General features: G+C 45.0%; 1 protein-coding gene and 1 pseudogene across 2 annotated transcripts in view; both read right to left on the bottom strand.

Moving 5' to 3' along the window:
- Positions 1-24,357, bottom strand: part of PDE4DIP (phosphodiesterase 4D interacting protein) — a 203,585-nt gene that overhangs the window by 14,069 nt on the left and 165,159 nt on the right. For both annotated transcript variants that reach the window (XM_057720826.1, XM_057720817.1), the window contains 14 exons: positions 20,449-20,884; positions 19,400-19,592; positions 18,165-18,281; positions 17,037-17,565; positions 15,328-15,563; positions 14,219-14,270; positions 12,873-13,096; positions 12,109-12,261; positions 9,887-10,072; positions 6,386-6,637; positions 5,922-6,053; positions 5,117-5,236; positions 3,473-3,662; positions 2,743-2,867 (listed from right to left, as the gene is read on the bottom strand). In XM_057720826.1, the coding sequence (XP_057576809.1) occupies positions 2,743-2,867; positions 3,473-3,662; positions 5,117-5,236; positions 5,922-6,053; positions 6,386-6,637; positions 9,887-10,072; positions 12,109-12,261; positions 12,873-13,096; positions 14,219-14,270; positions 15,328-15,563; positions 17,037-17,565; positions 18,165-18,281; positions 19,400-19,592; positions 20,449-20,884 (2,945 nt within the window). The remainder of the gene's footprint in view (positions 1-2,742; positions 2,868-3,472; positions 3,663-5,116; positions 5,237-5,921; positions 6,054-6,385; positions 6,638-9,886; positions 10,073-12,108; positions 12,262-12,872; positions 13,097-14,218; positions 14,271-15,327; positions 15,564-17,036; positions 17,566-18,164; positions 18,282-19,399; positions 19,593-20,448; positions 20,885-24,357) is intronic.
- LOC130844742 (homeobox protein NANOG-like) lies at positions 23,106-24,251 on the bottom strand (annotated as a pseudogene).

The following is a 24,357-nucleotide window of genomic DNA, read 5'->3' as shown; positions in this document are numbered from 1 at the left end:
AGACTATACTACAAAGTTACAGTAATCAAAGCAGTATGGTATTGGCACAAAGACAGACTTATAGATCAATGGAACAGGATAGAAATCCCACAAATAAACCCATACATCTATGGTTAATTAATCAACAACAAAGGAGGCGAGATTATACAATGGATAAAAGATAGTCTCTTCCATTAGTGGTGCTGGGAAAACCGGACAGCTACATGTAAATGAATGAAATTAGAACATTATAACACCATACACAAAAAATAAACTCAAAATGGATTAAAGATCTAAATGTAAGACCAGATACTATAAAACTCTTAAAGGAAAACATAGGCAGAACACTCTTTGTCATAGGCTGCAGTAATATCTTTTTGGATCCATCTCCTAGAGTAATGAAATAAAAACCAAAATAAATAAAAGGGACCTAATTAAACTTAAAAGCTTTTGCACAGCAAGAGAAACCATCAACAAAATGAAAAGACAACCCACAGATTGGGAGAAAATATTTGCAATCAATGTGACCAACAAGGGATTAATCTCCAAAATACACAAACAGCAAATGCAGCTCAATATTGAAAAAAATAAACCACCCAATCAAAAAATGGGCAGAATATCTAAATAGACATTTCTCCAAAGAAGACATACAGATGACCAAAAAGCACATGAAAAGATACTCAACATTGCTAATTATTAGAGAAATACAAATAAAACCACAATGAGGTCAGAATGTCCATCATCTAAAAATTTACAAACAATAGATGATGGATATGGTGTAGAGAAAAGGGAACCCTTCTACACTGTTGGTGGGAATGTAAATTGGTACAGCCACTATGGAGAACAGTATGGAGGTTCCTTAAAAAATTAAAAGTAGAGCTACCATATGATCCAGTAATCCCACTCCTGAGCATATATCCGGAGAAAATCATACTTCAAAAAGGTACTTACACCCCAGTGTTCACCTCAGCACTATTTACAATAGCCAAGACATGGAAGCAACCTAAATGTCCATCAACAGATGAATGGATAAAGAAGATATGGTACATATATACAATGGAATATTACTTAGCCATAAGAACAAAATAATGCCATTTGCAGCAACATGGATGGACCTAGAGATTATCATACTAAGTGAAGTAAGTCAGAGAAACACAAATATCATGATGTCACTTATATGTGGAGTCTTAAAAAATGATACAAACGAACTTATTTACAAAACAGAAACTGACTCATGAACTTAGAAAACACAAACTTATGGTTACTGAAGGGGAAAGGAGGTGGGGGAGGGATAAATTAGGAGGCTGGGATTAACATATATACATTCTAATATAAAATAGATAATTGACAAGGTCCTACTGTATACCACAGGGAACTCTACTTAATACTCTGTAATAACCTATATGGGAAAAGATTCTGAAAAACATAGATATATGTATATGTATAACTAAATCACTTTTCTGTACATCTGAAATGAACACAACATTGTAAATCAAATATACTCCAATATAAAAAATAAATTTTAAAAAATTTTTAAAAAGTGTGAAGACTTAACCTGATTTCAAAATTTACTATAAAACTAACAATGAAGACAGTTTGGTATTGGTGTAAGAATAGGCATATTGATTAATGGAACAGAATGGAGAATTCAGAAGTAGACTCACATATATTGGCTAGTAATTTTTTTTTTTTGCCTTGGCAATTGTTTTTCAATAGAGATGCCAATCAATGTCATGGTGATGAAAAATCAATTGTGTTTCTGTATCTTAGCAAAAAATTTTATTTGGCAATTGAAATAAAAATGTTATCCCACACACATGTATCCCACACATGAGAAATATTTATATATAAATTAAAATAAGAATGATGAGTATACCAAAAATTACAAAATCCTACTAACAGCAGTTATGGTCAATTGATTGTCAACAAAGCTGCCAAGGTAATTCAATGGGAAAAGGGTAGTCTTTGTAACAAATGGTGCTGGAAAAACTGGATATCAATATGGGACAAAAAGAACTTTAACCTTTTTCTCACATCATATACAAAATTAACTCAAAATGAAATGCACGCCTAAACATAAGAGCAAAAGCTATAAAACTGCAAGAAGAAAAATACAAGGAAATCTTTATGATCTTGAGATAAAGATTTTTTACCTACAACATGAAGAAAAGCATAAATGATAGAAAAAAACTGATTAATTAACCTTCAACAAAATTTAAATGTTTTGCCTTTCAAAGACACTAAAAAGACTTGGAGAAAATATCTGCAAATTATTTTTCTGGTTAATTATATCCAGAATAAAAATTTCTTTAAAAAATCTTTGAATTTTCTCACTGGGGAAAGGTCAGGGTGGGAGCAGGTTGCCTGCAACATTGGCTGCATGGGTGATCAGAATTCACAACATTTGAGACGTCTTCAAATGATGATACCATCAGGACAGTTCTTTGTATTTTTTTTTTTTGAATCATTGTATAATCTGGACTTTGATTAACTTGTCTCAGACCATCCAGGTGGGTGAAGTTTGACTCTTGTGGCCTATTTTTAAGGATGTCTAGGCTGTATCTTGCTCATGTCACCAACCTCTGGGCTTTGTGTGTGAGAGCTCCCCTCTCTTTTTATTGGGACCCTCAATGACTGAGGTTTTTTTCTGAGACAGAACAAGGTAGGTTTCCAAGATCTCCACAACTCCCAAGGTAAAGAATTCATCAGGATCCTTAGCGAGAGCAGGGAAGCTCACAGGGTGGGGAAGAGGGGAAAACATACCTTTCAGCCCCTTCTTGGAATTGCCATTAAGTGCCTCGTAGATCTGCAGCTCTGACTGGAGGGACTGGAAGAGCTGCTGTTTCTCTTCACACTGTTGCTGCAAGAGGGCCAGCTTATGCTGCAGCCTGTCAGGGGAGAAGCAAGGGACCACTGAGCTGGTAGGGCCCCACCAGGGCAAGAGGCTATGAGCCAACTTTGGCATCATAGAATTTCAGCCCTAGATGTGAACTCAGGGGTCATGAAAACCATTGCTTTTAATTTACGGATGTGGCAACAGAGGCTCAGGAAGGTAAAGTAACTTTGCTTGGAGTCATGCCATTAGCTACCATACCTAGGACACACTACCTGGTATTCTTACTGCCCCACAGTGCTCTTTTCATGTTGTCAAGAAGTTACAGGGTTTATGCTGGGGACTACCATTATGGCTGGTGTAGAAGCTTCCTAGGTTATGGAGGGACTAACATCCTAAAACTAACTGGAAGCACAAGAATGTACTTTCTGTAGAATCTGATATGCTGAAGGCTTCCATAACAGGGTTTTACTCTCTCAACTTTGGAGTGAAAAAGGCATTCCCAGAGAAGTCCTTCCTTCTGTTCAAAGTTACCCATAAATCCAGATTAGCAGAGGGGATATTGAGGTTTCCAAAAAGGACCATTAACTGTCTTGCCAATATCCCTTTTTCTAAATCTGAAAATGGGGCCACCTTCCTTATCAATGGGCTCCCTCTAACCTGGAGTCTTTCTCCTGGAGAGATAGCCGTTCCTCCTGGAAATGCAAGATCTCCTGTTGCTTCTCCTTCAAGTCTTCCAAAAGCTGCTGTCGTTCCACCTTTTGGTGCTCTAGCTCCATTTCCAGCTCTTGAAGTTGGGATCGAGAGGTCAGCAGAGCCTCCCTCAGACATTCTGTTTCCTGGGAGTGCTCTGGTGAGCAGAACACAGGAGTACTTATATTGTAGGGCCAAAGGTCACAGGAAGATGAGCCCAAGCATATCCATCATGACAATCAGAACTAAGGCAAAAGGAAGGCCAGCTTATGCTGCCAGGGGAGGCAAAGTGACTGTCTGACTGTCCACACACTCAGGGGAATGGGAACCTCTTTCTCTGCAATGCCCTTTGATCCCCTGATTTAATACGGCCCACCATGCTTTTAGAGAAAACACTCTGCTTCCTAACGCTCTTTATTTTCTAACCACTCACATACCTACTGTGCAATAATCCATTCTTGAGTTTTTCCAGGGATCAACATAAAAATTTCTTGACTACAGTTTTTAGTATATAGTATTTTCATCATATTGAAAACAGAGCCATCTGTTCTTTCCTGGTCTGGCAGCATCTCTCTGATCTTCAGGATTTCTCAAAGGCTATTGACAGGGACTCTGAGAACAGGGCTCTGGTGCTGTCAGTCGTCTGGGGTGGAATCACCTGGGCCTGGCGGACTGAGCTCATTTAAATCTTCCTGTCTTCTCACCTGTGAGGTCTGTTCTGGTCTTTCCAGGCACACAGTGGTAGTTTAGTAGTTCTACCTTCTCCCTTATCTATGGCTTTTGTTATCTTCCCAAATGGTGACCTTTCCTCTCACATCTCTTGCTCCGAGAAGGCTAACTTGGCAATATCTCTTGATGTCTTTTTCCTTTTCCACAAGCATTCTTTCATTCTGAGCTTAATCCTCTTAGCCACTATTCTTTGTCTGTTATGGCTATTCAATAAATATTTGTAAATAAAAATAATTTGTGATTGAAAACATATTGATTTCATTAAGTCAACTAACACTAAGGTCAGCTGTCCCCCAGGCCACACAGGAAATGATGCCCACATGTGGATGCCCACTGTATAGTGTTGGGAACGCTCTGGAGGACGTTTTGGTAGCACCTCCAGACACAGAGTCATGAGGACTAGGGACCAAAGAGGAGCCCTGGGTATATGAGTAGGGAGGTGGTGAGGAGACATGGGGATAGCAGATCAGCACTGGGAGGGACACAGAGAGCTGCAGCAAAGTCTGGAGAAACCTGAGAGAGCACATAGGCTTCATGTTCCTTCCTTTCCTGGGTCCAAACTAGCTGTGAGTTGTGTGCAGGTAGAACAGGCACTAACTGGTATCCAGTTTGATAGCTAATGACCGAATGTGGGTTGCACAGAAGTGGTGGGTTTACTAGAGCTCCTCATCCTGGGAGCCTAGGAGTCTAAGGACCCATGGGTGGGAATTGTCAGGAAGCAGCCCTTTCTAGGCTGATAATAGCTCTGGGAGTTGGGGTTGGTGGGTCTGGGTAGCTCAGTTCTCTCTTTCTTGTCTCTTTGCTTCTCCAGTTGCTGACTGGTGTGGCCAGGGAAAAAAGGGACCCAAGAGTGACCACAGTTTGTGGCTTTTGACCACTCACCTCTGGAAACATGACTGAGCTGAGCCTGAAGCCTCTGGTTTTCTTCCCTAAGGACTCTGTTCTCACTGCAGAGCTGAGGCGTGGACTCCAGGCTTGGATTGTAGAAGTTAGAGGTGGGTCCTGTCTCGGGAAGTGCAAGCAGGCAAGTCACACAGTTGGGTATCAGAGCCTCCCTGTGTTGCTCACTATGTGTCTCCAAACACACTGTCTCAACCCAGCAGAAAACCCTGAGGACTTGAGTCCTGGGCCTAAAGCCTGTTGGGCCAAATGCCTGGCTTTCGAGGGGCTCCTCTGCGTGGGTTCTTTGCATGCATTTCGCATGCCCTGGCTGCAGCTGTTCAGGAGGCTCTCCTCCCTAAATAGCGGCTGCTGCGGTGTGGGCAGGACAAGGGCGTGTGGAAGGCACGGCCTCCAAGTGTCAGCAGCCTGGGGGAGAGTGCGGGGAGGAAGGCCACCTCGGGAAGCGGCTGGGGGAGGCCCTGCAGACCTGGCTCTACCACTTGCCAATCACAGGACCAGGGCACAGAAGTCAGCAGGCAGCATGTGAGCAGGTTAAGGATGGATGAGAAAGAGGATTCTGGGGACCATAGCTGGTTAGATGTGCAGTGAGGAAAGCTACTCTCTGAGCTCAGATGCAGCTACAAAGGGAGGAGGATAGTACTTGCCCCCCTGCCTTGTTGACTGTAAGGAGCAAGTGGAGGAAAGCAGACCAAGTTGCTGTGAAAACTGCGAAGTTCTGCCCAAGGGCAACCTTCATCAGCTCTCTAATTACAACCAGAAATAGGAAGCTGAGGGCCTCTCCTACCGCTTCCACGGGCAGTGGAGCTGAGCCTGTGTTCCAGCTGTTCCCGCAGGCGGTCATTAATGCAGATGGACTCCTCCAGGCGCTGGCGCAGGTTCCGGATTTCACCAAGATGCACCTCTAGCAAGTCAGCCCCTGCAGCCACCCAGCAGGACAGGAGGAGGTGGGAGATGGAGAATCCTGGTCACAGTGGGGCCCACATAGGGGGTGGGGCTCTGCAGCAAGATCCCTAAACATCACTGTCCTGTCATACGGGCATCCTGGAGCTCAGGTGACTTGTTTAAAGAGTAAATTGGCTTCCAACACAAGACAGCTGATGTTAAACAAGCCCCATGGGTCTCCTCCCATAGAGGGGTGTGTGTAAGGGAGTTGTAAGCGTACATGTACAGTTACCAGGGTAACTGGTGACTGTAAGGAATTTCACATGGTTTAGAAAAATAATTGACCTGCTCAGCTTTGTGCTTTACCTGTGGGTTTGGAGTTAAGCTGGTACATGGAGGAGCCTGAAGATAGGTCTCCAGATAGGCTCCCTTTCTGAGGCCTCATCATGTCCCACTGGCCACTGCTGCCCAGGTACCCGGGCTCCAGAATTCTGCCCAGTTCTATGGTGCCCCTCGGAGGAGAGAGGGGCTGGGCAGGGTTGAGGTAGTGGGAGGAGCTGGCTTCTAAATGGGTGCTTGGCAATGTAGCTGGGGAAGCAGGATGAACACTGCTGACACCTGGGCAAAAAGAAATATGAGTGAGAAGCAGTATCAGAATAGAAGGATCAGCAAGAAAGCATGTGATTGCTAAGAAGAGACACTGAAGGGGACACGTGGGCTATCAGTGGTCCCGTCCCAGTCTGCTGCGGAATACCAGTTAGATGGGGACGCACCCTAAAGGCTATAAATTTCACCCCTTATATTTACTAGCATGAGACACAAAGAAGTAGGGGATGAATAAAGTATCAGAAAGTCACCAGTGTATACCAAAGGGAAGTCCAGTGGCCCTAAACCTGGCTCCTATGATAACTCCTCATGATAGAGTCCAGGGAAATCCCAGAGCAGAACTCACTGGGAAAGTCAGAGGTCAAGTGTCATGGGCCATAGCATTGAGCACACCTGTGAACAGGAATATTTGTGTCCTTATGAGTACTTGCTGTACCCAGAAGCTGAAGTGCCAGTTTTTCCAGTTTTTCTTGGGGTTGTCAGAGGAGAAAGGGGGCAACTAGATGTGGTGGCCCCAGTCACTCCAGAGTGAAGAACTTTGCTGAGACTGGGGGAGGTTCTGTGTAAGGCAAGGGGTGATTTGGTTCTTACCCAACATGATTCCAGGAACTGAAATATGTCATCACTTATGTCTAAAGAGGCATGAACACTGTTCCATGGAGGGAGGGGGTACCTTTCATTTCATAGGTTGATGCTTTCATAGATCCTATGAAATCATGGGCCTTCCCATCATCTCTGCTTCTATGTATAAAGAAGCCCAACTTGGTGGAGAGAGGGAAAGAGGCGGACAGGGCCATAGTTTAGGATATTCACATTCAGAAGACTACTTTCTTCCAGGGATTATCAACATGGGCAGCAGAGTAAACAGGTAGCTCCACCTAAGAAATAGGAGTGAGGATTGAGGTCATGGTTTCCTCCAACCAAGCCAGCCCCTCTGAGGGATTAATGCAATTGGCAGTTGCCAATTTTGGTCCTCACTTATAGCTGTTTCTCAAATTAGGCTACACACTGGAATCATTGGAGACAGTGTAAAAACATGTACTGGTGCCTGAACCCTTGGAGATTTTACCTTAATTGCTACGCAGTACAGCTCAGGCACTGGATATTTTAAAGTCAGCTGGGATGTATTGTCATGTATCTCCCCTTCCCCAATTTACAAAATACTAGATATTTATTAGGATCACTGGAAATTAAAGAGGGGGATGAAAAATATAAGCATCCAAATTATAGTCAGGATTTAAAAGAGATGTGATCTCCTACCTCTTTCATACTCCTTTCAACCCCCACTCCACACAAGGCTAAGGGGAAAATCAGTGGTTGTCAACAGTCAGCTTACTTTCTCACCAAGGTCATAGGAGGTTCCAAGTCTATCAATAATAGTGATCGGTATTCCCATGTTCCAGTCTCCCCAGCCACACAATACAGAGCACATGCCCTAAACCATGCAAAGACGCCAGACAGACTTTTGCACAAGGAAACTTTAGCCCCACGGTGATCTGAGAAGCTGCCATGCACCACTGTCCACTTGGAAGCTTGGTTTAAGCAAAGGAGGAGCTCTGGTAAGTGATGGTTCCTTGGAGAGGACTGTGCTTCAAGAGGCAAAGAAAGGGCTACAGCCTTCCTCACCAAGGCTGGGACCACCCAAACTCTGGCCAGTGGCACAGACTGGATATGACTCCAATTCAACCCACATCACAGACCCTTTCATGCACAGTGCTCTCCTTCCTCCATCTTTCCCTTTGGGCAAAGACAAATTGACAATGCAGAAAGATAAAGGAAAAGGAGGCAAGGAAAAGAAATCTAGCAAACAGTCTTGACATTTTTGCATGGAACAAATTTGTTATCCATCAATCATTGCTTCCAGATCTGCTATAGTAGCAAGTTCTAGGTGGGACAGAACAGCACCTTCCTCTCATCTCTAAAGAGAGAAAAGATTGTTGCAAGTGGCTTCCAGCATTGTTCAGCTGAGCTCAGCTCTGTGCTCTAAGCAGGACTGTAAGAAAACCATTCTAGAGAGAAGGTATAATGGAAACATGGAACTGAGAGTAGGAGACCTGGATTCAAACTCACTTTTCCCAGTTACAAGGTAAGACCACGTTCACGTTGGTAGATAAGCCTAGATTGCTATACCCGTGTAACCCTGATAGCAGAAGGTAAGCCCCTTTGGCTTTACTTCCTGCAGAAATGAAACTCTTCTAAAAACAGACTCAGCCTAGCTGGTTCTGGAAATCAAACTTCTGTCAGAGTAGACAGTGTATCCATTTTCAGGGCTGTTAAATAAGCTGATGCAAATGACATTTGGGGCTTCAAGTATACACATTTTCAGCTGTGGTCTTAGGTCATTGAACACCCTTTGTATGGTGACCCTACCATCAATTTCTGCCTCATCTGAGCTCTTCTTTACAGGCACAGAGTGTGGTTTTAAGGTAATTTTAAATTGCTTTCTAGTTTTTTTTAAAGCACTACTAGAGAGCAAATTCATCATGTGAGGTTCTTTTCTTATTTTAAGCTATAAGTGATCACGTACACAAAATTTGATCTCTGATGAGGCATCCAGCCCATATTTACATCAAACCTTTCTCTAAAAGATGACTACATAGTCTATGAATTCTGTGACTACATAACATCAATTACATCTGGGAGCTGTCAGAATTCACAATCAGATATCACAGCCTGTGCTTCTGGTTCTAGCTGTCCACGTGTCACCTGCGCAGAAACAGAAATGAACCTCTTGCCAGGGGAAGAGGGGTTTGGCAACCCTTCTGAATCCCTCTTCCACCATCCTTTTTGCCCCCAACCTAATGATGTCAGAATTTGAACTTGGTTAAAGGCATTTCACAGAAGAGGATGTAATCGCCATGGAAATGATCCCATTGAATGTCGCCATCTTTTTCTGGCCACTTCATCCTGTGTCAGCAGGCACAAAGCCTCTCTCCCAGGCCCTGCCAGTGAACAAGTCGCCAGTGTGTCAGGGCTTCAACACACTTGGTCGAGGGGACCCCACACTGTCAGCAGTGGGAGAGCACCAGTCTAGGCCTGATGAACATATATACCTGTTAACTGATGAGACGCACACACACGGGAAAGATAACAGTAACTATAGTTCCAAAGACGGCAAGCGCAGCTCTCCCTCAATAGTCCACTGATAACGTGTACCCCTATGTTATTTTTTAAAACTCTGCCATCCAGCCAAAGCCATGCAGAGAAACACAGTGTGGGTCCATCATTCGCAAGCACACAAACGCAGCCGGAAGTGCTCACTTTCTCCCAGCTGCTTCTGCAGCATCTGCAGCTCCTGCTGAGCCTCAGCCAAGGAGACCATGGGTGTCTCACAGCAGCCAAGGAGGGGAGGGCCAGCAGAGCTGAAAGGCAGGAAGCTGGGTGGAGCTGAGGGCAGTGGTGCCTGGGGAAGGCTAACCAGCGTGGGTATGGATTGAAAATGAAGGCCTGAAAACAGAAAGCAAGGGAGAAAGGAGAAAAATCATTAGAGAGAAAGGGAGAGTAAAGAATGGGTGAAAGATTGAGAAGGTGAAACTAATCCCTGACCAGATGTCTCCCTGGGGAGTGTCTATCATTCAATGTGGTGATGACTGAGATGGCCAAGGGGGAGCACTGCTACCCAAGAGGCTGGCCTAGCTGACCCCCTCGTCCTCCTTCCCTGCCAGGGCTAGCCTGCACACTCATTTGATGCTCATCTTGAAAACAATTGGCTTTGAAAGGCAAGGCGGCATTACCATAACCCAGGCAGCCAAGAGAGCCCCATCCTAGCCATCTGGGCATGGAGAGGTCAGGATCTCTGTGCTTTGATGCTCTCAAGGGCCCCTGGGATGCCAGCATGTGCCAGTCCTGGTCCCTGTGACAAGACTCTCGCTACACCTAGAACTCCTCTTCTGAAAGCAACAGGACTCACCCTGAGCAGGGCAGGAGTAGACTAGGATAATGGGGAAATTTGCAGGACTAATGCAAGTAATTCAAGACTGATGAAAACAAACTTCAGAATCCCAAATCAACGTGTTCATTCTCCAAAGGAAAAATAAAAGCACTGGCAAACTGACTTAGACACAATGGCTTGCAAATCTCTCTGGACATTCAAATAATTTAAGAAAAATTCTTTAAATAGGTGGATTCTTCCATACTTAAGGCAAATGTACTGAATCATAAACTCTGGGAGGAGGACTTGGAAATTTGTTTTTTAAAAAATCTTCACAGGTGATCATTATGCAGCCCATCTATAGACAGGTCTTTAGGAACCCTGGGAAGTTCTGATGTTTGAATCTGTCCCTTTCTTCTAAAAACAGTTATAGGGCAGGCAGCCCACGGAGGGAGCAGAAAACAAGACAGACCTATGGAGACTGTCTCACATGGGAGAGACAATGATCACATTCTGAAAAACACCCCTTACCCCAGGATGCTGACACAGTATCAGAGCAGTACCGCAAAGACCCCTGAATTACCAACTGACACAGCCCAGGCCTCCTTCAGGGCGGCATTCTGATTTTAAAACCCTGACCTTCTACTCTTTTTGATCCCAAAGCCTTTACACAGATGTCCACAGTGCTAGATGAATAGCTTTTCTCCCCGATTTCGTGGTTTAGCTGCTGCCCATTCTGGTCCAGAAACTTTGAGCCCAGGCTCAGAAAGAGTTGGACACATTATTTTTCTTAAGATTTTGGTTGACTTGTCCTCAAGAGAGAGAAGGGCAGCAAAAGGAAAGTGCTGTTCTTCTGGAGGCACCTTGACACAAGTCTGACCTCACCACAACCACATGGAAGGCAGCCAGCCCGCCTGCCTTGTTGTGGGGTAGGAGATGAGAACAAGGTCTGCCCTTTCTCTGCCATTGCTGGTGTGGAGCTGTGATTGAACAATGTTCCCCCGGTAACTAAGCTGAGGCAGGTAAATGAAATGTACAGTTCTGTTGGTCCAAGATACACACCATATACATATCAATGTCTACCAACCCATCGTAAACCCATAAATGATAATGTAACATGAACGGAATCTTGTCTCAGGATAGTAAAGCATCCTCAGCTGTGAAGTAAGCAGCCCCACCTGCTGCAGAGGCTCCTCTGCAGATAAAATGGGGAAAACATATAAGAAAGCAGTAGATGTAAATTTCTTTCTGTTCTTTGGCTACAGTAATCCTGGGAGAAACATTTTGCCTTTTTGATTCCCAGGGTGAAATGAGAGAAAGAAATGAAGGTTTTTTTTGTTTTTTTGTTTTGTTTTTTTTTAAATAATTAGCCAACTATTGGTCAAAATTGGTATGCAGATCAAAGTCTATTGTGGATTATTTATTTTTCTAAAATATTTAAAACAAAGAGTAGTCAGACACTATTAGCAAATTTGGATGGTCTCTTGATTTTGTCTAGGATTTGATGTATATAAATAAGCTTCTAATGATGCTTTTCTTGTCCCCAAAGAAAAGTCAAACAGGCAGCTGAGGGAGAGGAGAGGAAGCCCCTGCCCTGTTGGCTGTTGCATACCTGGATGGGCCTGGCTGGCCTCCTTGGGGGGATTCTGGGGAGCTGGCAAGCTGATGGGGTTGCTGCTGGGTTCGGCCTTAACCCCCTGAGATGCACTGGTTGCTGATGGTTTAGAAGACAGTACAGCAGAATGACTTGAGTGATGGATGGAATCTACAAAACCCATGAATGAAAGAACATGTTTGATGTTCTACAAAGAACTGGAATCTGGCCTTCTATTTAAGCACTTGCTTTCAGGGAAATCATCAAGCACAAGCACGGGAGCGGTGTTCACTCCTGACTTGCACCCGGCTCCTTCAGTGAGGAAAGCCACCTTAGAGGTGACAATGGGGCTCAGAGCCTGAAACCACGAAAATGGCACCCCAAAAACACCAGGCAAGGCCAGCAGCACCTGTGGACACCCACAGACACGCAGGGGTTCAGGAACTGCAGCTGGCTGGAGGGATACGATATCCCATCTTAAAAAACGGAGGTCAGTCGGACAGACTGTGTGCTCATGAGGCAGTGGGGGACAGAAGTCTCCGCAGTCTTCTCACGCTTCCCACTGCCGTTCGCCCGTCCCACAGCATCCATATGCTGCTGGTGGACACCCAGCGACAGGGGTAACGTGTGCAGTCAGGAGCAAAGCCAAGATCCTGACCCACTGGGGCCTGTGCTTGGCACGGTTCAGCCTAAGACACACCAAGGTGCATCTCTAAGGCCTGGATGTGGGGGTCTCCTCTCGGTCTAGATAAAGGTGGTTCCACGCGGAAAGTGGAGGCTACCTGAGTGACCAGGTGAGGCTTTCTTCTCTTCGTAGTGTGTGTACTCGCTGGCTATGTCCATGTCAGAGCAGGCTTCCAGCTCATCAGACAAGAAGGAGGAGCTGCTGGGAGAGCGGTGGGAGTCAGAGAAGGCATGGCTGCTGGAGGGTGTTAGGGACCGGGCATCCAACTTGGCCTGCAGGACGTCAATCACTTTCTCCTTCTCCTGCAGCTCTCTGCTGAGCCTAGTGGGGTGAAGGAGGACAATAGGTGAGACCAAAGTCACTGGACTAGCTAGTCCTGACTAGAGCACATGAGAAAAGCCACATAAGTCAAAGGGACCATTCCTGCAAAGAGTAAACGAAATGACCCATCTCTGATTAGGAGTGGAGAGTAGGTCGGGTGCAGAGGGAGGAGGGGCAAGAGCCACCAGATGCACTGGCCACACAACACACTGAGGACAGCAGAGGCTCAGCTAGCCCTCTAAGGCACTGCTGCTTAAAGTGTGGTCCGCAGTACAGCTGGAGTCTGAGAACTGTTGGTTCCCAGTCTCCAACAAGATAAGTACAGAAATGGAATGTAAGCATTGAGGAACATATAGCAGTGCGGTATTCCCACAGCATCCCAGAGTATGGTAAGTAGGATCATCTGGTTGATTGAAGTACAGACCACATGTGTGTCTCTGATGGATTAGAGATGAAAACAAAAACAAAATACTTTATCCTTCATCACAGATATTTTGAGAAGCACTGAGTGGTCTAAAGCACACTCAGGACACAAAGGGTCTTGAGTGACTAGTGACCAGTCCTAGTGACTACAAAGGACTCTGAGCTTGTATTTCATTGCACATTGTAATGTAATATGCAGTGACTCATTGAAAATTCGTTCCTAAGGCACTGTAGCTTCCCAGGATCTGCAATGTTGAGGACTTTTTTTTTTTTTTTTTACTAGGAACTGTAATACAATTCTTTTTTCCCCAAGGAAATTGTGTGGCCATTAAACTAGCTACCAGCTCAACTTGGGGTCAGCCAACTTGGCAAGAAGCACACCTTGGTCTTTAAACAAACGGGGGGAAGCAGAGGAGATCCTTGGGGTGCCAAGGACACTTAAAACCTGGTTAGTTTACTTTTAAGTCAGACTGACTCTAGGTTACTAAGCCTGGAGAATAAATATACAAACAGAAATCAATAGAATTATATCAAAACCGAGCAAAGAATTAGGCTAAAGAGAACAGTAAGGCGTTCCATGAAGAAATGAACGCATCACAATCAGTAGTTTCCTTTTCTCCCCCAATCTGTGAAGCCGCAGCCACCCTTGACCCCTTAGGCCTTGGTCCTGATTCCTTCCCCAGATCCCATTTGAATTACCTCAGGGCCAGTGGCTCAAGTCCAGCTTGATCTTTCTCACTCTTATGATCCTCTGCAAACCAAGTTCAGACAGAAACAGCAAGAAATTAAACAGGTCTCACGTCACACATTATAAATGCAGGGGTCTATTTGGATGCAAAACAGTGACTACTCTATGGTGTCCAGGATACGTGGGAGAAGTACTCTGGGAGACCTCAGATTGTGTCTTTAGGAACAGACCTGCGGGTTCTCCTGAGCTCACCGGGCAGACCTTCCCTGACCTGGTGATCACCTTTGCTGCTTCCTGTGCCCTAAATCAATGCAAAAAAAGTTTAAAAGGCACTTGGCCAGCTTCCCTCTGGAACATTCCAGCCTCCAAGCCTGCCACAGACTGACTCCCAGATGGACAGCTCTGTGACCCATCGCAGCTTTCATGTAGAACCTACTCTCACTCTGAGGTGATGACAAACAGCCCTGTCCCACCTCTGCACCTGCCACTGGAACATGGGATGGATGGCCTCCCAGACTGATCCTGATTGCTCCCTTGGGTGCTCTCAGGAAATTCTAAGTAAAGGGCTTCAAATAATTACCAGTATCATTACCAATAATTATCAGTATTCCTAGCTCTTGTACTATGACGTTCAGTGCCTAAACCATGTTCAAAAGGGCATAGTGCTTTATCTGTATTTGAATTACATTCATGTGTGACACCAAGCAATAGAGGAAGAAACAGAGATACCAAAAGGTAAGTCATTTGCCCAAAGAAACTTAACGGCAGCATCCAGGCTAGAGCTTGCATCTTGCAAGTCTCAGTTCAGGGCTCTTTTAACTACAATGAAGTCCTCTGATCTCTTCTCTCTTTCTCCCCCTTAGCACTAGAGGGATTCAGCCTCCTTTTCTAAAGGTCACATTCTATAAACGATGATGTTTCTGTAGTGGTAATCATGGCCTCTCTGACCCTGTGGTTCCTCCTCAGTGCTTCCCACTGGCCAGTCCTGATTCTGTAATAACCCCCAGGAAATGAAGTGGAAGTGGGACCTGGGTTAAAAGGCTGTGATGGGGGCATGGCGGTCACCTGGGGCTGGGCTCTGGGAGTGACTGAGTGTCCCAAAGCCCTGTGGCCAACTTACTGGTGCTGAGTTTGCTGGTGAGCCTCTCTGTGAGCTGGCTTCCCTGGGCGAGTTGCTCCCGGAAGCTCTGCCCCAGGTAGTAATCAATGTCATTGCTCCTGAGGAGGTCCTCAAAAGACTTTACCGTATCTTTCGCATGCTGGGTGAGAAGATAACAGATACCTCTCCCCTCCCGTATTTTCTGGCGTAGGTAGGATAGTTCGCGGGCCTGGTCCTGAATCAGGGAATCATATTTCCTAACGTTGGAAAGAAGAGAAAAGAGTAAGATTGGAAAGAGTGAAAATTAAGTTACAGGAGTTTCTATAGAGATTTCTGTGAGAACATCTCTAAGAGTTCTTCAGTTTAAGCTGAATTGTGGCACAAAAACCAAAGGATGTATTTAAGAATAAGTCTGTTCTGACAAACTTGCATCAAACAACATGGTATGCCACCATTCTTCCACTGTTTTATATATGTCAGTCGTGTGTCCAACAAAATGAAAAATAAGTTGTGGGGGTAAATACAGTGCCATATTTTATATTCCTTAGAGCACCAATGTAGTGTAGACCCACAGTTGATACCCGATAAATACTAAATATATATATTGAGCAGATAATAAATATGAAAAATCCAAATAGGTCCTTTCATGTCTTCTATTTCAAAGACCGTCCACGTTGTGGCAGACCGTATTTTGCCCAGATGGCCATTACTCAAGCTCCTGGTCCCTGTGCTCTTCTGCAGTGTGGCTGTGCCCCTCTCCCATCATCAGGCAGGAGTTATTCTCCACCTCCGTAAATCTGGGTGGGTTCTGTGACCACACTGACCAAGAAAACATAGTGGAGGTGACACTGCACCAAGTCCAGGAGTCGCTCTTAATTGGCCTGGCAACTTCCACTTCCTGACTCTTGGAAACCAGCTGCCATGCTGAAGGGAAACTACCCTGTGACCACCGTACCATGAGAGGCCCAGGCCAGGAGGAGAGGCCCCTGAAGGCAAGAAGCCACACAGAGAGACAGAGAAGCCAAGGAGCGCCACGTCACCACACACATGAATGAAGAAGCCACGTCCAGCCAGACATTTCAGTGACTGCAGCCCCATCCACCATCTGATGGCAGCTGCATGAGAGACCCCAAGTGAGAGCTACCCTGCTAAGCCCAGCTAATCCACGTAAGTTATTGTTTGAATCCCCTAAACTTTGGGGCGGTTTGTTAGCACAGATAACCCAGATACTGAGGTGGACATCTACCCCAGTGTGTTTCAACACAAAGTATCAATAACAATAATGACTATGGCAAATAGTGTTGAGAGCTTTACTATACGGTAGGCATCATTATAGGCACTTGTATCAATTCATTTAAACCTAATAACCACCCTTTGAGGTTTTCTTATTATCCTCATTTAATAGGTACAGAAATAGCTCAGAAAGACTAAGTAGGTTGCACAGACTGTAAGTAGCAGAGCTAGGATTCAAACCCAGGAGGTCTGACTCCAAGTCTTACTACTTACATCATAGATCCTGTAGCTTTATGAATACATTCCTAAGAGAAAATCCCAGAGCCTGGTATCTCCCAGCAAGGGTCACTTGTCTTTTTTTCAGACCTAGCGCTACCATTAAATAGCTGATCCTCTGTCCTGATGGGTTCTGTCTTCTACCTGCCTGGGCTACCCTACTTAAAACATAAACTTAGACATCACCAATCAAGTAACGGTCCAAAGAGTGCACTCCTTACCCAGGCCACGAGGCTGATCTCAGCTCCTCAGCCAGCTTCCCTTCTGCTCCAGTTTTGGGGAGCTGGGCTTCCAGCTGGGACACCCTCTGGATCAGACTCTCCAGATCCTTTTTAGCCTGAAGCCCTGGGGGGTAGAAAGCCCCAGTGCCATCAGACAGCCACCCTTCGTCCTCATCAGTGACACTGTGAGGGGAAGATCCCTCGAGGGTACCAACAGCCTTCAGCTTTCGGGGTCTCTCCAGACTAGATGAATAATCGCTTGTAACTGAGAGGGACCGGACCCGGCTCTTGAGGTTCTGAATGACCTTGTTGGCGTTCTGCAGCTGGGCCTTCAGATCTTTGATGTTTTTACGTAGGACAGAGATGTCTTCTGACCTTCCATATGCCTGGAATTCCTCCTGCTTCCCTAGCTGGCTCTCCAAAGGCTTCTTCCCAGGGGGGCTGGCCAGTGTGGAGCCCAGGTGTCCCTGCTCAGAGCACAGCCCCTCCATTAGGACTGCTTCCCTGAGGCTGTCACGCTCCTCACACTCTGAGAAAACACAAAGACATCTTTCTGAATAAAGCTGAGCATGCTGCTCTAGCCACTTCAGCGGGTCTTGAGGACAATAATTACTAGAGCAAAAGTTGAAGTGCTGGCACTGTACTGACATTCAAATGCAGTATTTCTTATCCTCCCAAGAGCCCTGCAAGTCAGGTGCGGTCACCTTCTATTTTACTAGTGCTTTTCTCCTTGATTTCAATTTGGTGGACATCCCTATAGTCATAGTGCTTTTATAACAGAGGAACATGTTTTTAAAACTTATTGTTTGCTTATCCCCCAAAGCTCATCTGGTCTTCTCATTAGTAAACAGACCTTAGTGTTTTCCTATAATAATCAATTGGAGAGAACATTTTTTAAATTAACAGCAGTAAGCTGAAAACTAATTGTAGACATTCAAACTCACACTCAGCCTCATTCTGGGCAAGAGTTCACCTCCAAACATCCTGTGCCTCTCTGGTCCTGTATTCCCTTCAGTCTACCACATGCCCTCACCCCTACTCTTCATGGCATGTGGGATTGGCCAACAGCACCCAAATGTGCAGGCCGCCTGCAGGGAGGGAAGGTGAGCCCTGCACACATGCTCTTACCAGGACTGGTGCTCTCCTCCCGCTCAGCCTCATTCTCGCTTCGGCCGCACGTCTCATAGCCCAGGTCCTGGAGGTCCACCTGTACCTGCTTGCTGTCCTGCTTCACCAAGGGTTCACCTGCTTGGGCAGAGACAGGGGGTGTCAGAGAGTATCTGAATTTCCCACATACACCCTCATCCCTAGTGGCACATACCCTGGCCCTTAGGGGGCAGGGAGGTCAGATCCAGAGTGGAATAGATGCTTCTTTGAACTTAGGTGGGAGAAGAGACCACCTGCTCCAGGCAGTAAGACTTCCCTCCACCAAGGTGAGCCTGTTTGCCATTGATGATCTCACGTACCGATAACCTGGGTTTCACTGCAACCAGACATCTTAGAGTCAGACATTGCATACTATCATCTCTAGAAGCCCTAGGAAAACCAGCCAATGCTTTGTTCACAGGGGCTCAGGAAATGTTTGAATGGACTAATTCAGTGTTTCAAAGACATCTAGATCTGTACTATTCCGTAAGGTAGCTACTAGACACACGTGACTGTTTAAGTGTAAACTGATTAAAATTAAACTTTAAATTCCCAAGTTGAATTAGCTACATTTCATGTTCTCCATAACCACATGTGACATAGATAGAGAACATTTCTGTCACTGCAGAAGTTCTATTAGAAAGTGCTAATTCTAGACCAACAATGATGGTATATATTTTAAGAATCTGGAGGCTTCCCTGGTGGCACAATGGTTAGGACTCCATGCTCCCAACGCAGGGGGCTGGGTTTGATCCCTGGTCAGGAAACTAGATCCCACCTGCATGCTGCAATTAAGGAGCCCAGCTGCTGCAACTAAGGAGCCACGTGCTGCAACTAAGGAGCCCATGTGCCGCAATTAAGACCTGGCATAAATAAATAAATAAATAAATAAGAACTTGATGTGATGCAAAGAGGAGCAGAAGAAAAACAATTAGCATATGTTGAGAGAGGTAAGGCAGTTTGTTGACTGTACTAGAAATCAGCCAGTCTAGATGTTAGCCTATTTCCTCCCTATACTGTCACCGCACACTTGCTTTTACTCATTGATTCTTCTCTGGCATCTGCAAGTTGAAATTTAGTATCCCTTTCCACAATCCTAGGGTCATGGTCAGGATTTAAATTCATTCTGAGGTTGGGGAAGAAAAGTGAAGTCTGCAAAGCACAGAGCTTCTCAGGGACAAGACAGACACTTTGGTGATGGTGAACTTAAGACTTACTAAACATGACTCTGTATTTCTCCAGCTGGTTGGCCTGGGCAAAGACAGTGGCTTCTGATATCAGCAGCTTCTCCTGGAGATCTTGATAGCGTTGTCTGCATTGTGCCAACTGGGAGCGCAGGTGCTTGGTGGATCCCGGGAGGCTAAATTCTGACTGAGGCCCAGGGTCACAGGCCTGGGGCTGGTTATCCAGCTGTGAAAAGAGCCAGCACAGGGTCAGGGCAGTCTGAGCTCATCCCCCAGCCAGTGATGGCCACTTCCCCTGGCAAACCCTGTGGACTTTATTCATGTGTCTGTCCCGGCACTCCTCATCCCATTTGGCAGTGACTTGCTTTCCAGACAGCTCCTGGAGAGGATGTTTTATTCATCTCTGTATCTATAGCACATAGCTTGGTGCCACCTGAGTCTACGAGGAGCTCTCAGTAAATGTTTGTTCAATGGTTGAAGAGAGAAGGGGCAGAAACCTCCGCTCCTTCCTCCCTGCATTCCTGCCCAGTTGTCCTCTCAGAATCCTCTGCAATCTCCATTTTGCTTAATCCTCAGTTAAGCTCCCCTCCCCTTAGAGGATGCTGATAACCCCTTCTGAGGCTCAGGTAAAGGCACCTGTGATGAGCTGTGACGAAAATGGCAGTGATAAGGAAGAGATGTCATTACACACCACTTGTCTGGCTGCCTTAAAACCCCATGTATCCCTATATTGCACCCTATTGAAATGATCTGGTTTTGAGCCATCTTTTCCCACCATATTGAGTACCTGAAGGGCAGAGACAAAGTCTTACTGCCCGCTTCCAATGCCTGGTGTCATATCTGGAAAATTAGGCACTCAAATATTTATGGAAAAATGATTACTCATGTAATATTTATGAGAAAATGTTGTAAAAAACCTTTCTAAAGGCTGATGTGTGAGGAATATTATCACCACTACTTGTGGTGCAAAGGGGCCCTTCCCTTGGTACCTCCTGTCCCACAGGGCAGAAGGGTTTAAGGTAAAAATGGACATTTCCAGCCCTTCTCCAAGGGTCTTTCATTCCATCTAATCCCGCACTTACTTGGTGGGCATCCACTGTTAGGGCAGTCCCAAGGTCAAGGCTCCGGGGTCTGGAGCAAGGCCTCGTGGTCACACTCTCTGCTTCTTGGCACTGGTGCTTTCCAGGAGAGCAAACCGGCTCTGTGCTCATTCTGTCGGTCTCCCTGGCCAGGTGCCCCAGGAGCTCAGGGTTAAGTTTACTATTTCCTTCCTTGCTGCTCAGCACCAGCTGTTCTTTGAGGAGGCTGATGATATCGTGGGCATTCTTCAGTTTTCCCTGGAGCTTTCTGAATTCAGCCCGAAGGCTATTCTCATTCAGCCCCCCTTTGGCAACCACAGTCTCCACCATCACCTCGCCCTTCTCCTTGTCTTCCTCAATCTCCCATCCATCAGACATTGCTTCTCCCATCTGCTCTTTCAGCTCTGCATTCTCAAGGCAAAGGCTCAGCATGGTGTTCCTGCAGGAGACATATACAATCAGGCGCCAGGTCTGGTCTTGGCCTTAGTTCCTCACAGCCCCGTTTACCCACACCTCAGGCCATCAGAGACTCAGAGACACCCCAGAGCATGAAGTGACCTCAGAGACCTACAACAACTCCCTTATTTTATACACGAGGAAACCAAGGCTCAGGAAGAGCAAGAGATTATCCGCACTCCCACAGCTACTTGGTGGCAGCATCATCACTAAGAACCTTGGACTTAAGACCCCCAGTCTAGTTGTCTTTACTCGTGTTTGCAGCCTCCTATTCTAATTTTCAGTGGCCTCTGGAATAAACAAGGGTACTTAGACTCTTAAGAAAGAAATAAAAAGAACAAATTTATTATTATGGATTCTACGGTTCTATTAATTACCATCAGTCACTTTTCAACTACTGGATGAAAAATCTGGACCTAGGAACACAGAAGAAATAAATAACACTAATCACAACTATAATCAAATGTACTTATGTTAATTATTTGCTTTACGTCTGGCCCCTATGATAGGAGAGCATCTTCATGAGAACAGGGATTGTGTGTGTTCTATTCACCTTGTGTCCCCCAAACCTCCACAGTGCCAGCTATGCCTAAAATAATCATATTTGTTGAGGAATTAAAATGGACTAAACAACTGATTTTCACCAAGACACTCTAGACGCAGGCTTTCCTCACACCAAACCCTTCACTAGGATTGGGTGGAAGCAATAAAAAATGACTTTAATAAGGCAATTTACTTAAAAAGGAAATTCGCTTAACCTCTAACACTGACCCAGTGGAGTTATTGGATGCGTACATGAAATTACATGAGTGGTATGGTTAGCTTCGTGTCTGCAACAGAGAAGTGGTTTAATTCTGCTCATACTAGCTGCAGACCTGAGGAATAACAGCAGAATCCTGTGAGGTGCTTGTTAATAAAGCTTTAGAGTGAAGGCCTATGAATCTATAGTTTACTTAAGTCCCACAGGTGACTCTTAAGCACGTAAAATTGAGAACTGCTGACCAGAAGAGGGAACAGAAGTGACTAATTCACAGCCTGAAGGACCAATAGTTGGCTATGCCCCTGGACTGGGTTTCTCAGAATCCTGAAGTTCTGGAATAGAGCAGAGCTTGTCTACTGTGAATCAGGGGTGAAAATGCTTTAGGACAGGGGAATCAGAGAGACTGTCTATGAGAGATGTCTATTTTCTCAATGGAGAAAAGGGAGACAGGTATTTTATCAAAACTGAGGTGTAAAAGGGAAAGAAATGGGCCCATGTGTGGTATAAAGAAGAATATTTAATATTTAATATTATGTCATAACTTTATATTTGGGGAACAACCCTGCTGTTTTCACAATACAAACTAACGAAAGTAATGCTCAACAAAATCTCAAAAGAGGGGCTATGAATTACATAGACTCTGTCTTCTACGGTATCAGTGGTGCTTCCAGTTGGATGGAGAGTTACATCAGTTTCAGGTTAGTAACTCCGGGGAAAAAAGAAAATAACTCATGAAGGTACCACATTTGGTTGGATTGTATATTCAACTGTAGGATCAAAAGAGATGTACTGTTCTCACCCATGACAGCACAACAGAGTTTACACATAACAAACTTTAAGTCAGACTTAAGCTTTAACTTAAGTAGAATTTAAGAAATATCATGATAACTCAGAGTAAAAGAACCAACATTAAGGATGATCACAAGAGTATTTCGAGAATTGTTTGACAATGTACATAGTATAGAAGAAGAGGTTTAAAATTTAAAAACTGGGAGCCAGGGGTCTAGCCATGGACTTTTTTTTTTTTAATGGATATTTCTTATTTATTTGTACTTATAAATGAACCAGCCAAACTGGTACTATTATGATGTGGCAAAATACAAAACATCTTTCTACAAATACTAGAGTGATGAACAAATTAGGGGCTATAGTAAAATAGCAAAAACGGCAGAGGAAGTCTGTAAAGCACATTGTAGCTTAACCCTTCACCTTAACACACCTGAGGTTCTTAACAAGTAAAGCTTACCCATCCCAGAAAATATGAACAATCCTTCGTCACATAGCTTTGTACTTTTTAGGTTCTAGATCCTAAAGCTATCCAAAAAATAGTATTATAATCTAGTTATCTATAGCCAGACATCTTTGATCATGTTGTCTGTAGAAGCCCATGCTTCTGAAACCTCTTTGATTAGATTCCAATCATACCCCCCCAATTGACACAAAAGTCATAATGAAAAGCAGCTTATCAAGTCAGAGAGGTACATAATTCTAACAGAAAAATTCTAGAGAATACAGTCACTGCTCAAATTGAGAGTGAATAATACAGCCATCGTTACAAATCTTCAGGCTGTATGTTCATGGAATAATTTGGGAATAAATCCATGATTTGCTGCTGAGAACTGAAATACTTAGCCGTTTGCTGTATTAGGGTATAGCTTTCCCCAGCAGTTTCCAAGGTAGCCTCCAAATCACTGACAGGAGAATTTTGCTGAAACTGGATCTGGGGCTGCAGGAATTCCTCAACATAGTTGTTGAACTGATTGTTCCAAGTCTGGTTATTCCAGGCTTGAGGGCACCAGGTCTGACTCTTCCAGCTCTGGTTGCTCCAAGTTGGGTTATTCCAGGTCTGGTTACCCCACATGGGCAGGTTTGCGGAAGAGTTCACCAGGCATCCCTGGTGGTAGGAATAGAAGCCTGGGTACCCTGTAGTTGCTGGGCCCTGAGTCACACTGTTGCTATTCCTTGGCCAGTTGTTTTTCTGCCACCTCCTACATTTCATTCTCTGGTTCTGGAACCAGGTCTTAACCTGTTTGTAGCTAAGGTTGAGGATGTTGGAAAGTTCTTACATCTGCTGGAGGCTGAGGTATTTCTGCCTCTGAAATCTGTCAGGGAGCACACACAGCTGGGTCTGAGAGAACATGGTTCTGATCTGTTTCTTGACTGGGACCTTCTCTTCCTTCTCTGTGCTCTTCTCGGCAGATGTGGACTGTAGTTTTCCTCTGGGGCTTGTGGAAGAATCAGGACTGTCCTGAATAAGCACATCCATGGAGGAAGGAAGAGGAGAGACCATCTCTGTGTCGAGGGCCTCAGCAGGTGACATTTGCAAAGATGCATAATTTTCTTCAGGCCCATAAATCTCAGGCATTGGTGACAATTTGCTAGAATCAGATGCTTCGTGGCCAAGCAGGCTTTGGGGACAAGCTGGGTCCACACTCATGTTGTTGAAGGAGAGGGAAAAAACAAAAACCAAATAGCTAGATGGTAGGAAAAGTCCAGGCTTCTAAGTAGAAGAGCTCAGAGAAAGGTGAAGATCTCCAGGTGTAAAAGTATTAAAAAAGATGGGATGGAGCTAGTCACCTGTGCTATAACAGGAGCCAACCAGCCCAATCTAGGAAAATCTATCCATGGACTATTATGCAACCTTGAGGAAGTTACCAGATCTTTTTAGGCCTGAGTTTCCTCACCTGTGAAATAGG

The sequence above is a fragment of the Hippopotamus amphibius genome, chromosome 1, assembly GCF_030028045.1.
Source record: "Hippopotamus amphibius kiboko isolate mHipAmp2 chromosome 1, mHipAmp2.hap2, whole genome shotgun sequence".
Lineage (NCBI taxonomy): Eukaryota > Metazoa > Chordata > Mammalia > Artiodactyla > Hippopotamidae > Hippopotamus > Hippopotamus amphibius.
This window is presented reverse-complemented; position numbering and strand designations above follow the sequence as displayed.